The 13,495-nt window shown below is 40.0% G+C and overlaps 1 protein-coding gene across 1 annotated transcript in view; it reads left to right on the top strand.

Annotated features, from left to right (window-relative positions):
* The window catches only part of rin2a (Ras and Rab interactor 2a), a 43,907-nt gene extending 32,834 nt beyond the window's left edge, over positions 1-11,073 (top strand). Inside the window, exons 9-12 of the mRNA XM_061040818.1 lie at positions 6,628-6,936; positions 7,055-7,186; positions 7,324-7,487; positions 7,995-11,073. Of these exons, the coding sequence (XP_060896801.1) occupies positions 6,628-6,936; positions 7,055-7,186; positions 7,324-7,487; positions 7,995-8,471 (1,082 nt within the window). The 3' untranslated portion in view covers positions 8,472-11,073. The remainder of the gene's footprint in view (positions 1-6,627; positions 6,937-7,054; positions 7,187-7,323; positions 7,488-7,994) is intronic.
* Positions 11,074-13,495: the final 2,422 nt, after the last annotated feature.

Raw genomic sequence — 13,495 nt, 5'->3', positions numbered from 1 at the left:
ACAACTCTAAAAATTAGGGATGTCTCACAATTTGATTCGATTTCGATTCTTGGGGTCACAAGGTTGAGAATCTATTTTCGATTCAAAACAATTCTTGATTCATTGATCCATGGATTCAAAGTCTATTTTTGAATTAGTACATACTTCAGGATCTACTCCAGTCTGTGAGACTGGCTGCATTTCTTGCTGCTCCATTTGGCAGTTAAAGAGCTAGCCTTAGTACTTAGCAGGGAGTGACTGATTAGCCAAAAGAAAATTGATTTTTGGAAGTTATGAATCTATTTAAAATCTCAGAAGATACGAATCTAGATTTGAACATAAATCAATTTTTTTCCTCACCTCGACTAAAAATGTAAGTAGGGAGAAGTATACATTTTTAAAAACATACGGTGAACAATCACAACTCAACAACACTTGACATTTAAGAGAAGCCAACTCAGAAAAAGTAGCATTTATTAAATGTTTTTATTTATTACACTCTAGAATCACATGGAAGAGGGAGCTCATCACAAAGTATTTGTGCTTAGAAAGCAAAAGAGCAGGGGCGTATGCAAGGATTGAAGTTCTCTGTGTTCCCAGTAATTTTGCAATGCCTGAAGGAAAAAGGAGACGTTTTAAAGGCTGCAGTATTTCTTATGTTTATAGGTCCCATGTGCTGTTTGCCCATCCCCCCCTTCCTTTTTTTTTTTGGCCTGTTTTTCAAAGGGATGAGTTCTGAGCTGCAGTTTGAGTTCTTGGAATAGTTGCACAATATTTTGTTGTGGAAGCTTCTTTCTGTTTTTTTACGTGAAAACTCAGAAGCCCAGATGCATGACTGTCTGCCAAGTTGTAGAATGGAAGTCTAAACAACTCTCTGTCCTTTAAAGCGAAGCTCCAATCAGAGGGAGAGGATTGAGGCAAGCCCCTTGTGGCACTTGATTTGCATATCTTCTTTAATTCTGCATTTCTTTGGGTCCTCTGTCTTTAAAGTAATGTGCCATGCTTAAATTAACTATAATGAAGGGATAGCTGCTGGGGACTCCGTATGGTCACCTCAGTGGAATCATGTGTTAAATACAAGAAGAGTAATGCAACCTAAGCAAATGAAGACAATTTAGAGCTTCAGAATAAAAAGAAAATCATTTTCAGAGTAGAAACGGTTTCAAATACAAGAGATGCTTTTGGTGTTGTTGCTGTATCTGTGGAAGTTGTCCCTGTCTCACTCAGCAACACAGCCAGCAAACCCAGCCATGTGTGTATTTGGGTTCATGATGTTCAGACAGGGTGGGGGGAGCCGCGAGAGTGGTAAGGGGCAGAATAGAGTTCCTTGTTTTCATCCCACAGCCAAGACAACCCAGCATCATGAAGCTTTATTCGTAGTGCTTCACAGAGTGCTCATTAGTTGAGCTCTTTAGCGAAGAGGTCTTAGACTTTAGCCTTAAAGTGAAAGCTTTCCACTCACATATCAGAAAAAGATGGTTTGCTTAACGTTTGCATACATAATGAAGAAGCCTCACTCCTCAGTAAAGGCTCGTTGTAAACCTCGTCAGTATGTGTTGCTCAAAGAAACCAGACAGAACTCTCTCAGTAGTTACACAGAAGATAAGATCGATATCCAGCCATCCATTAAGATGCCATAGCCAGCAGCCTGTGAGCTCAGTTTAGCAGTACAGCACATAACCCCCCGCCCCCCCAAAAAAACTTCACGTTACAGCACATTCAGTGCTGTGGAAAATGTAAACAAAGGCTGTTTAGGCAGTGAGCATGTTTATCACCAGTGGATCCAGTGGCAGCGTTAGTGTAGTTATAGATTTAGTTTGCTATGTGCTTTTAAGGATACTAAGTTTTCGAGCCCGACCGGGCTGTACAAAAAAACAGGTTCAGGTGTTATTTAACACAAGTCCCACCCATGGGCGTGGACATCAAAATATGGCAAATTAGTTGGAGATTCTAACTTTCTAAGCAACCTTGTCTTGCTCCAGGAAACTGGAATGAATCCAAATGTGGATATTAGAAAACATCTAGGTAAGTACAACAAATATACAGAACATATAGACATGTAAGCACAAAATATTACATAGCAAGGGTCCTCTTGTGACGCCTTAAGAACGCCTGAGGGTTCTTTTAAGAGAGGGGTTTATAAGCAGATTTTCAGATCAAAACAAACTCTCTCAGAGCCGCATAGTAAGCTTTAAATGCTGCAGTATTATAAAAATACAGCATTGGTGTCAGTACTCACAGCAACCCTCAACGAGACAATATGGTGTTCTTTTGAGAATGTGGAACTCTTCCTTTTCATCAAATTATCAATTTATGTTCTACAATATTCACTACAACACGATCTGTATTTATGAAAGACAATAAACCAGTTTTAACTTGTAAACATTTGTCCCTCAGCCTGCTTGTTTTTGAGATCTAAAGATATGGACTTGGGTTATTTTTATGGTGTATATCATTGTAGCAGGAAGTCAGCAATCTGTGTATCACAAGGAGTGCTCTCTCAGTGACATGATAGATTCACTCCTCCACATAACGTGAGTCTATTTTTACTTTAAGGAGACACACTTGTTGACATGTCTCTCTTTGTGCTTTTAGAAGTGTGTGGTTGTAAGTTTGAGATATTTATACTGTAAAACAATCTACTTCCAAGTGTTTTTGAAAGAAACTACCTCACACTGCCTTTGAGTTAAATGCTTGGTGTCACATTTGGTTTAACCTATTTTCAACACAGGATATGAAATGGAATCAAACGTGATGTTTAAAAAAAGAATGATTGGTTGGTTTAGCATTGAAGGAGGTCACCTTGGCATCAAACTTAAAATTGCTAAAAACAAACATTAGACATCAAAATCAAGAGTTAAAGCATCAGAGACCAGGGACGATATTAAAAAGGGTATAAGTGACTGAGGGATACAACTTCAATGATAACATTTCCTTGTACTACTGTCAAGGACAACAGGGAGGATGTTGGGTGGGAGGATGTTTATATCAAGCGGGAAGAGGCCCTGTTTGTGGGAAGTATGAGAATATTTTTGCGTCTGGTTGTCTGCTTTGGCCGTCCTTGACCAATAAGTTGCCCTGCATTAGCCTGACCCCTCTTTTGTGTTATGTAGAGGTGATGCTTTAAGCTAAGTGCGTGAATTCTCTTTGAAGCCAGGACAGGACATAGAAGTCCAGAAGGGTCAGCCACCACTTGTGGCTGTTCCTCTGAAGTTTGGAAAACAAATGGCCACAGGGAAAACACACTCACACTCCTACAGGTCTGTTAGACACACTGCTCTACTTTGAACTGGGTCATTTTAATTTCTGTAAATCTGGCCCAGAGTTGGGAATTTTGGCACGGACTTCCCTGTTGTTAATCACTGTAACAGTGGGGAGTCTAGTGGTCATTAAGCTCTAAGAGAGGTATTTGTAATGAGAGTGAAACCTCACAATGAAAAAAGCAAATCAGTTCTTACTCTTTCTTAAAGAAATAGCTGCCTTTCAAAAGAGTGATTAAAAGTGACTGTTTATGGGGCGCTGGTGGCGCAGTGGTTAGTACACGTGCCCCATGTATGGAGGCAGCGATCCTCCAAGCTGGCAGCCTGGGTTCAAATCCAGCCTGTGGCTCCTTTTACCGCATGTCGTTCCCCGCTCTCTCTCCCTGATTTCCAACTCTATCCACTGTCCTATCTCTCAAATAAAGGCACAAAAAGCCCAAAAATAAATCTTAAAAAAAAAAAAAAGTGACTGTATTATCTACAGGTTAATTAATCTGTAACTCTTTACATTAATATATCAGATATACACAAACTCAATATATGATATATATAGTGAAGTACAGTGGACAAGAACACAACAAATAAAAAGACATAGGACAGTTTAACACAAACTGATGGAATAAAAACAAGACAAACAAAATCTATCTGTTCGTCTGCCAGTAGTACAAGTCACACTGTATGGGAAAATGACTCCTTTCAAATCCTAAAAATTCATTTGTTTTAATTTTTTTGTGAAGAAGAAAATCAAATACACTTCAAATGCAGCAAAAGATTGTTTTTAGGCCTTGGTGTCTGTTGTAACCACACTGAGACTTTACGTAAATTATTTGGTTTTACCCTGAACCTGTTTTCCAAGAATCTAGCTGGAAAATAACTTTTTTATGTAACAACTAATGTACCAAAGTAGAGGTGGGGGGAAAAATCTATTTATGTAAAAATCGAGATTCTTATCTTCTGAGATATTAAATAGATTCATAACTTCCAAAAATCTCAGTAGAATGCCAAATGGAGCAGCAAGAAATTCAGACAGTCTCACAGATGACTGGAGTAGATCCTGAACTATTCAAAAATAGACTTGAATCATGGATCCAGAATCGTTTTGAATCAAACATTGTTTCTGAATCGAAATCTAATTGAATTGTGAGACACCCAAAGATTCCCAGCCCTATACCAAAGTCACTTGGGGAAGTAGAGTAAATGTTTTTGGGGCTTTTGGTTTGCCTTAACTTCCCATGTAAACCACAGGTAGGCAGTAACACATTCAGGTTGTCACAGGGAACATGCAAACAAAAGGAATACATTGTTTCCAACAGACAGGTTGGTTTTTTCCTCCAAAATAACTTGTGATTATGAAGCTAGGGAAAGTATAGTCCTGGGATACTAAAATAAGCTTGTAAAAAAACAAATCCACCCAGTCTTTACCTTTAATTAAAACACATCACTCATTGTGTTGATGCTAGTTCGCTGTGATTGGTGCCCTACTTAGTGCCACTGTAAGTCAGTCTGTAGTCTTTGAAAGATGGAATGAGAAAGCCCTGTTCAGGTTTAGCAAAGGTAGGTAGCAGGAATGTGTGTTGTCTTGTGTCATTTAGGAGCCTGGGATCTGTGTTATGATGTTTTGGTTACAAATGTTGGATCAAACCATTTTGCTTCAGTAGATGACTTCAGCGGGGAAGTGCAACCCCGCTGGAATGGGGTTTATACTTGGGGTGGGGGGGGGACCAGAAATAGCCTCTACATCACTGTATTCAAAGACATGAAACTCTATTGACAAAAAAAGACATTAGTCTACTCTGAGCTCTGGAACTACATGGTAAAAAAGTATTTTAAAAAAGTGAAAGAAATCAACAACTCCTCATTCTGTGAAAGAGACTGATTGATGTGAAAGGCAGATGCTGAATTTCAGCCAACTGTGGTGGAGAAGTAAAATCTGTGTCTGCTAGTGTGCTCAGCTGAAAATCTGCTGACTTCATCCTTTTTTGGAGGAAAATCAGCAACAAACACACACAGACGGCACACACACACACACACATGCTCCTTATTCAGCAGTGCTGTGGTTTGGCCCCCCCTCTCTGCATCCATCCTGTCTGTATTATGATATCATGGTTCGTGTTAGTCAGACTGCACGAGCTGAGCTTGTAAAAAGTTGTGTTGACACTGTAGGTTTGTGGATACACACCCTGGCTGCTCTGCAATCTGGGTTACTGTTCAAGACCAACAGAGTCATGGACAAGACTGTCTTGGACTCTGATGTTTAAAGATTGCGGATATTGAACACTTTGGTTTGACTGATTACAACAACAGAAAGATAGGGCGGGATATAACCGTGCTAGTTTCCAGGAAACTTAGGCTGCATTCACACTGCAAGCCCTAATGCTCAGTTCTGACGTTTTCTGCTCAGATTTGTTGCTTTTGTTTGGCTGTTCACACTGCTTTTTATGTGGCCTGCATGAGACTGCTGTGGGAATACACATGTGAAAGTGGCCCCAATCTGATATGAAAAGATCTGATTCCATGTGACTTGTGCTGTTCACACTGTCATAAAAAAATCAGATCTTAGGAACATAAGAGCAAAAAAAGAATCAGATTCAGCAGCTTTAGAAGTCCTGACTAATTAACTTTTGTCTCAATTATCCAAAACAACACTGTTCAGGAGTGAGATGTTAACCTTGGTGTGATGTGGACAAATAGACAAACAGGCTATAGATTAATGACACTTCAACAGATATACAGACACTGGACTAATGTGCATGTTGTCAGAGGTGGGATTGTTGAAGAGATTTACATCCTTCTCCAGCAGGCTGTTATCTGAGGGTTGTTTTTAGTCATCCTGCAGATATCAGACTTACACAGGAGGGGCAGAGCATTTCCTTCCAGTACATGTCCAGGAGATAAAAGTTCAGGTCCTGTGGTCTTGCAGTGCTCTGTGTACAGCTGCCTCTGCTGCGTCGCATATTTGATTGGTTAGTCATCGTGTTCCTCCTCTGCTTTATTTTTGTTTGTTCAACATCAGCAACATACACACTGGGGTTTCTATTAAATCCTACTTCAGGCAGCGGCCATGCATGAGTTACCTGATATGCCTTTAAAGAAGTTTCTCATTGGTCCAACAAAAGATGTAGAGGACACAGATCAAAGGTTTTTTTTAAAAAAAAGCAAGTATTTGTGAGGGTCTTCATTTCAAATCTCTATTCTGAAGGTCATTTTCAGAATCTTCAAAGGGTCTTCCAAATATCTGAATACATGAAAAACCCTCCACAGGGGTTAAAATGTTTTAATCATGTAACAAACAGAAACATTTCTCTGATGTTGACACAAGTCAAAACTCAACATTTCAACACGGATATGAATATTATTAATGAACACAAACTGTTTGTTTTGTCCTTAGACCAAGTTCTGGAAAAGGCCATGCACAAATGCGTCCTGAAGCCCCTCAAACCGATAGTGAGCGCAGCCCTGCGGGAGTTCCAGGTGCGCAACGGTGAGTGGCAGGAGCTAAAGGAGAACCTGGCCTTGGCCAAGGCCAGGCAGCCGCAGGAAATGGGCGTGGCCGACACGCTGCCCCCGGACCCTGTGGCCATAGAGAAGATTAAGCACAAGTTCCACACCATGAGTAAGCTGTACTCCCCAGAGAAGAAGGTCACCATGTTGCTGAGAGTCTGCAAACTTATCTACACCATCATGGAGGACAATTCAGGTGAACATCGAAGCACTTTTGGGTTATAAGAAAAAAAAAAAGTAAAGTAGTAAAAATAGTCACAAATGATGAAGTTAAAAGCTTCGGTCCTAACGTCTGTGCTCTCTCTGCCTCTCAGGTCGTCTGTACGGTGCTGATGACTTCCTGCCCATGCTGACCTATGTGTTGGCCCAGTGTGACATGCCCCAGCTGGACAATGAAATACTTTACATGATGGAGCTGCTGGACCCCTCACTGCTCCATGGAGAAGGTCTGTTTGTTTAAAACACTCTAACCACGATGTAAACTTTCTTAAAAACAGTAACAGTAAAAACACAAAGGCTAGGTGTATTTGTCTTTTTTCTAATATGCACGTATTATTAAAAACTTCTGTTTGTTTATTTCCAGGTGGCTACTACCTGACCAGCGCCTACGGAGCTATGTCCCTGATCAAGAACTTCCAGGAGGAGCAGGCAGCCAGAGTCCTGAGCTCTGAAACCAGAGACACACTCCACCAGTGGCACCGCCGACGCACCATGCAGCGATCTGCTCCATCTTTTGATGACTTCCAGGTAAACAGTCAGTCTTAGCAGAACACTAACCACTAGGCTACCACAGCCCCTTGGCTGAATGAGTTAACTGGTATAGGGGGGGCAGTATAGGGGTGGCAGTAACTCAGTCTGTATGTTGGGAACCGGAGGGTCGCCGGTTCAAGTCCTGGTGCGGACCAAATATGGAAGTTGGTCTGGCAGCTGGAGAGGTGCCAGATCACTTCCTGAGCACTGCTGAGGTGCCCTTGAGCAAGGCACCAAACCCCCTATCCACCACCAGCTCAGGAGCGCCCGCTGTGGGCAGCTCCGTCACTCTGACATCTCTCCATTAGTGCATGTCCAGAGGATCCTGTTTGTGCATGTGTGTGTATACTTCAGCCTATGTGTGTGTTCATGACTTACAGAGTGTAAAAACAGAATTTCCCCTTGTCTTCATCATGTTTTAGGCTACCAGACACAGATAATGTTCAGTGACTGATGAAGCTAAAATGATAAAATATTTGTATTTCTTTTGTTACTGTTCTTCAGAACTACCTGAGGGTGGCACTGCAGGAGCTGGACAGCGGCTGTACGGCCAAAACCCTACAGGTCCGGCCGTATGCCACGGTGGAGGAGGTTTGTCAGCTGTGCGCTCATAAGTTTAAAGTGTCCGATCCTGAGAACTACGGCTTGTTTCTGCTGATGGAAGGCAGCAGCCAGCAGCTGGCGCCAGACACACACCCTCAGAAGATCAAGGCTGAGCTCCACAGCCGCTCGCAGGCCACTCCCTTCCACTTTGTGTTCCGCCGTGTGGCCAGCAGCAACACCTCATCATCAGCTCCACCCGATACTACACCCAACCTCAACGACCTCACTGCGACCTCTGACCACAGGGACAATTTGAACGACCTCGGTAGGGAGCTGTCAGACCCCTCCCTCCAGCCAGCTCTCAGCCTCGGCCTCAGTCCCCATCTGAGCCTCAGCCTTCCGCCCAGTCACCTCAATGGGAACTCAATATCAATATGACTGAGAGTGTGAATGGGGTCTTTGTCCCCAAGTTGTGACAGTATCGCCCTTTATTTCCATTAGACCTTAAAGGGCCGGCATGTTGACAGGGTTCCACTGGGCTGAACGCTGTATCGTGCCAGTCTTTACAAAGCCTGACTTCTCCTTTCGAATGACACGTCTCGTCTCAGTCAACATCCCCTCGCTGGAATGTTTTGTCTGACAGACACGTGAAAGAGGAAAAGAAAAAAGGAAGGAAGGAAATGAGAAAGATGGAGTTTTTGTTTACTTCCTGGGGTCTAGATTTGGCATCAGGTCGACACTTTGTTAAACACAGCTCTTGAAATCTAAACAGAAGGTTTATAGAGAGGGATGTAGGAGTTAATATAAAGTGTAAAGATGACATAAACACTAAAATGTGTTGACAGTCCTGCCTTAATACTGGTGTCAAGGTGCTGATTCAGGGTCAGATGTTCTTAGTGTAAACATTAGATACATAGACTAAACATCTCATTTTGGATCAATCACTTTAGATATAGATTAAGATATTTTATTTAGGTGATGGGTATAACTAAGACTTTAAGGTTACAGTTGCTGGTAAACTGTATTTTGTATTTTGTGAGGTTTGAAACTGTTAATCTTTCTGATAGTAGTTTTTAACAGATAAGTGACACCTAGTGGTGGCTGGTGAATATTGCAATTTGATATATTCCAAGTGTTTTTTATTAAGTAACTTTATGCAATTATTAAAAAGAAGAGGAACTCAGTGGTGGAAAAATATCTTTAAAGAGATGTAGCAATGTGTAGAAAAAAAAAAAAAAAAAAAAAAAGAAGGGCTGTCTATATAATAATATGACATTACCAATCAGAGTTGCAGTACTGTACTGGTCTTCAGTAGAGGTGGACATTTTTTATAACTGATTTCCCACAGCTGCCTCTAGACATTTTTCAACTTAACGCTTGTGTCAAATGTTCAGAATCTCCCTTTAATGAGTTTGAAGAAGTAGAAATCTGTTGGAAAAAAACAAAGAGTGTGGAGCCAAGGAGACGAGAAGTTTCTAACCTTTTTCTTTTCCATAGTTGTTGGAACACCAAACCCAAACTGCCTCTTTTCTCTTATGTCTTGAAATGGGAAGTCGATCTCGTCAAATTGTACTTTTCCAACAAATCTATGCTGCTGTGGCTACTGGGCCAGTGTTTACAGCCACAGCCTCTCGTTTTCTCGTTTTCTCCTCTGCTCTCAACATGCAGAACGTCCCATGCACTAAGCTGCATATATGCAGGTAGATCCTGGCATTATCAGTGAAAGATATCACGTATAATACTGCCTTTTTTATATAACAATCTTAAGGATTCACTTTTTGAAATTTGTAAAAAAAAAAAAAAAAGTTCTTGCATGTAGTTTTGTCTTTTAAGTGTAATTTTAGAAACAGGCTCGTCTGCCAGTGTTTAGAAAATGTAACATTCATTCATGTATTTACTGATTATCCTGGTGATATGAAAGATACTGTGTCTTACATGATATATTGCTTGTTTATGGGCGCCTTTTACATTCAGATTGACATGATGTGGCCGAGGAACAACTGTGACTGGCTGCCATATTCTAATTATAGACAAGTCTTTGTACTACTGACGAATGATAAAGGTTTTTATCCCATTAAAAAAAAAAAAATATATATATATGGTCAGTTATAAACAGGTTTTGTGGACTTCCATGCTGGTCTGAGGTCACACACAGAGGAACATGCTGTACAGCTCGTAGATATTCAGAAAGACAAAAGTATGTGAGGACTCTGTTTACAGGAGCGGAGATGTTACTGAGACAGGCTCAGTCAGCAATACAGCCTACAGGACAGTTGAGTGTCAGTCAAAAAACAAAACACTTGAAAATATCTTCTTTTTTTAAATATCAGTAGTTTCAAAATCAAGTTGATATGCTGTATAATTACTGTCTTGAACTGTAACACTCCATTCATTCCTGTTTTAAAATGTCGTGAGGTATGTGAAGTGAATTTGAAAACAGTAGTGAAAAGCTTGGTTGCTTAAAAGGGAATTCCAGTATTTTTAATCCGGGCCCTTAAATGTACTTTGGACATGAATTTCAGCTGCAAGACCAGCTGTAATGGCTTCAGTGTTTTCTTTCTGCTCAAATGACAAAATAACAGAACAGATCTCTACAGGCATAGACCTGATTGTAAAGGTAAGAGGAAACGGCTGAATCATCACGGTCTTCAAAGTAGTGTTGTAGTATTGAACCGAGGGCCCTGGTCTAAATGAGTGGAATCACCTTCTAAGCAAACCTGCAGGCTTTTCGAGGCGGTTGTGTAGCAGGATGACATGTATCGTCTGTATGTAACCTGTGACATGCTCAACATGTGTTTATCTGGGTGCCAAGTTTTTAAAGCTTGAATCGACTCATGGTGCGACATTTTCAGTAAAATAACTTCTCATTGATTTAGCGAGGTGAGTATTTATGTGTCTCTGTGCGGGGATTTTTCACAGATGGCTTTTCCATGTTTGTAATATTCTTTACAGTGTCAAAATATCAACTTCATCCAGGCAAACTGTTTGTGATTTCATTTATATCCTTTTGCACTTAATAAAAGTTGGAAATGAAATTGCATGCCTGACTTGGTTCCTCTGTCAAGACTTGTACCCGTGTTTCACCACTAGAGGGTGCTCACACCCCACATTTTCACTCCATACCATTCTGCTAACTGACCACACTTGTTGCTCATCTTGTCAAATCTTTACACAACCCAATGAGACACAACTCACCTCTGTCCCTTAATAAAACTGAATTTAAAAAACTTAAAATCCTTTTTTTAAATGAATTTTTAAACTAAATGATCATCACATTCACCATTTAAAATACTCCTTCAAAGCCACAAAACACTGTTGTCCTCTGTACTTCGTGTACCCCTTTTTAATCCTCTTATACAGGCGTCCAAAAAAATATTCTATATCAGTACAAAATAATATATTGAAGAAACTCAAAAGTTAAAATCACCCAAAAGTTATACACAAAAATTGAACTCAAAAATTATAATTATGAATTCAAATTACAGTCCAATAGCATTGAAAATAGCATAAGTTGTTTTATGGATCCAACCTTTTGTTCGGGTCCTGCTACATCATCTCATCGACGTCACAAGTAATGTCACTCCTGGTTAGGTATCTCTCCTCATCAGGCCGTGACTTATGTCACTGGACTATATATACTATGTGGTGACCAGCATGAGGAGGAGGTGCCAAGCTGTTGTGGCTGCGTTATATGGATCTTCCACATGCTAATGAGGTCCCTGACTACGACGGAGGATTAGGGGCCATGTTAAAAAAAATAAAAAATTAGCTTGTAAATTTATGACTTTATTCTCGTAAATTAACGAGTTCGGACCAGCATGCGCAAAATGATGAAAAGTATTTTCCTCTGCAGACAACTTCCTCCCAGTCAGTGTGGTTCTTTCTTCAGTTTCTTTCAGTGTCTTTTCAGGGTTCTGATATTTTAAAGACAATGTGAAGATGTGCCAAAAGCATGTGTAGTTTCATATCTGCATAAGTAAAGCCCCAACACAACTATTTGTGTCTGTTATCGGTCTGCCTTGTTAAAGTTGTAGAAGAGTAAATGCTCTTGAACAATCAGACAGAGACTATGGCTTGTGAATTGAGGATCTGTTTATTTCTCTCGGAGCAGTTCTTTTATAGCATCCCAATCATCCCGTTATTGGCAATCATCACACTGGGCAGTTACAACATGTGTGCTATATAAAGACCATGTCCTAGAAGTTTCTTGGGCGGACACCTGGTCTATTACCAGGAAAGAGTGTGCGTGTATGTGTGTCTTGTGTATCAGAACATGATCTTATGACCTGGCTAAATTCAGAGGTTAGATAACTATTGCTTTGTGCCTGTTGCTGTCCAGATTGTGTGTTTCTGTTGAGTCAACCTTTCAAACTACAACAAAGTGTCTCGTGCGGAGCCAGTTTGTGTCCTGCTCATCATTTTACAGATAAACAAGGTCTTGCAAGTTGAAGAACTGAAAACTTCTCTTGAACTGTTTTTACCGACTACACAAGGAAGTATCCTATTTCCTTATTAGTGAAACCTTTAGGACAAGATGCTCCATGTTTGTCATTTGAGAACAGGATGCTGCTGCTCTTCTGATATAGACTAAAATAACCACTTTATTCTTTTAGACTTTAAAGACTTTAAGAGTTCTACTTTCATCATTTTCGCGTAGGCTGGTCTCGAACGACTTTATTCTCGTAGATTTTCGACTTTAATCTCGTAAATTTATGACTTCTTGAAATTCAAAAAAATAATAATTTTTAATGTGGCCCTATCCTCCATCGTACCTGACAGTGTAGAATGAATGAAGTTAAAAAATGGCCAATATGTTTTGTCTTTTCTTTATTACTGTGGGAGAGTTCAATCATCCAATCCAACAAGCAACTCTGAAAAAGAGTGAATACCAACAGAAGAACATTAGGGGCAAAAACATTACCCACACCTTTAGCTGTGTTGCTCATTCCACTAATGCACGATTCTTACAAGTTATACCTCGTTGTAAAGGTGACTAATCAGGCTTTCCAACGATGTATAATAGAACACCAATAAGTATTATTAAAGGGGCAAAAATAATTGACAGATATAACGTTTCCAAACTTTTTTGAGGAGTTTATTTAAGACGCTTTTTTTAAAATTATATTTTGCAGTTTTTAAATATTGAGGTTAAATATTGACGTGGAATTTGCTAATCCTGTCAATGACTATTGTTTTATGATACCTACCTTCTCAGCCACAACTGTGACACTTACTCACTGCTGATCTGTGGTGGGAGCTGACTCTTGATTTTGATTTGCCTGGATGAAGATTTGTAAGATGAAACACAAGGACAACTGCAAAGCATTTCACTGAGAGCAAAAATATTTAAAGAAACGCAAAAATGTTTCATGAAAGACTAAACTATTTAAAAGATAAATAAAACATTCAATAAAACACTGTTTTTGCATTTGATGAAATATTTCTTTCATGAGATGTTTTTC

Source organism: Labrus mixtus, chromosome 6 (assembly GCF_963584025.1).
Source record: "Labrus mixtus chromosome 6, fLabMix1.1, whole genome shotgun sequence".
In the NCBI taxonomy this organism is placed as follows: Eukaryota; Metazoa; Chordata; class Actinopteri; order Labriformes; family Labridae; genus Labrus; species Labrus mixtus.
Note: the sequence above shows the minus strand (reverse complement) of the source record. Positions and strands in the feature narration are given on the sequence as shown.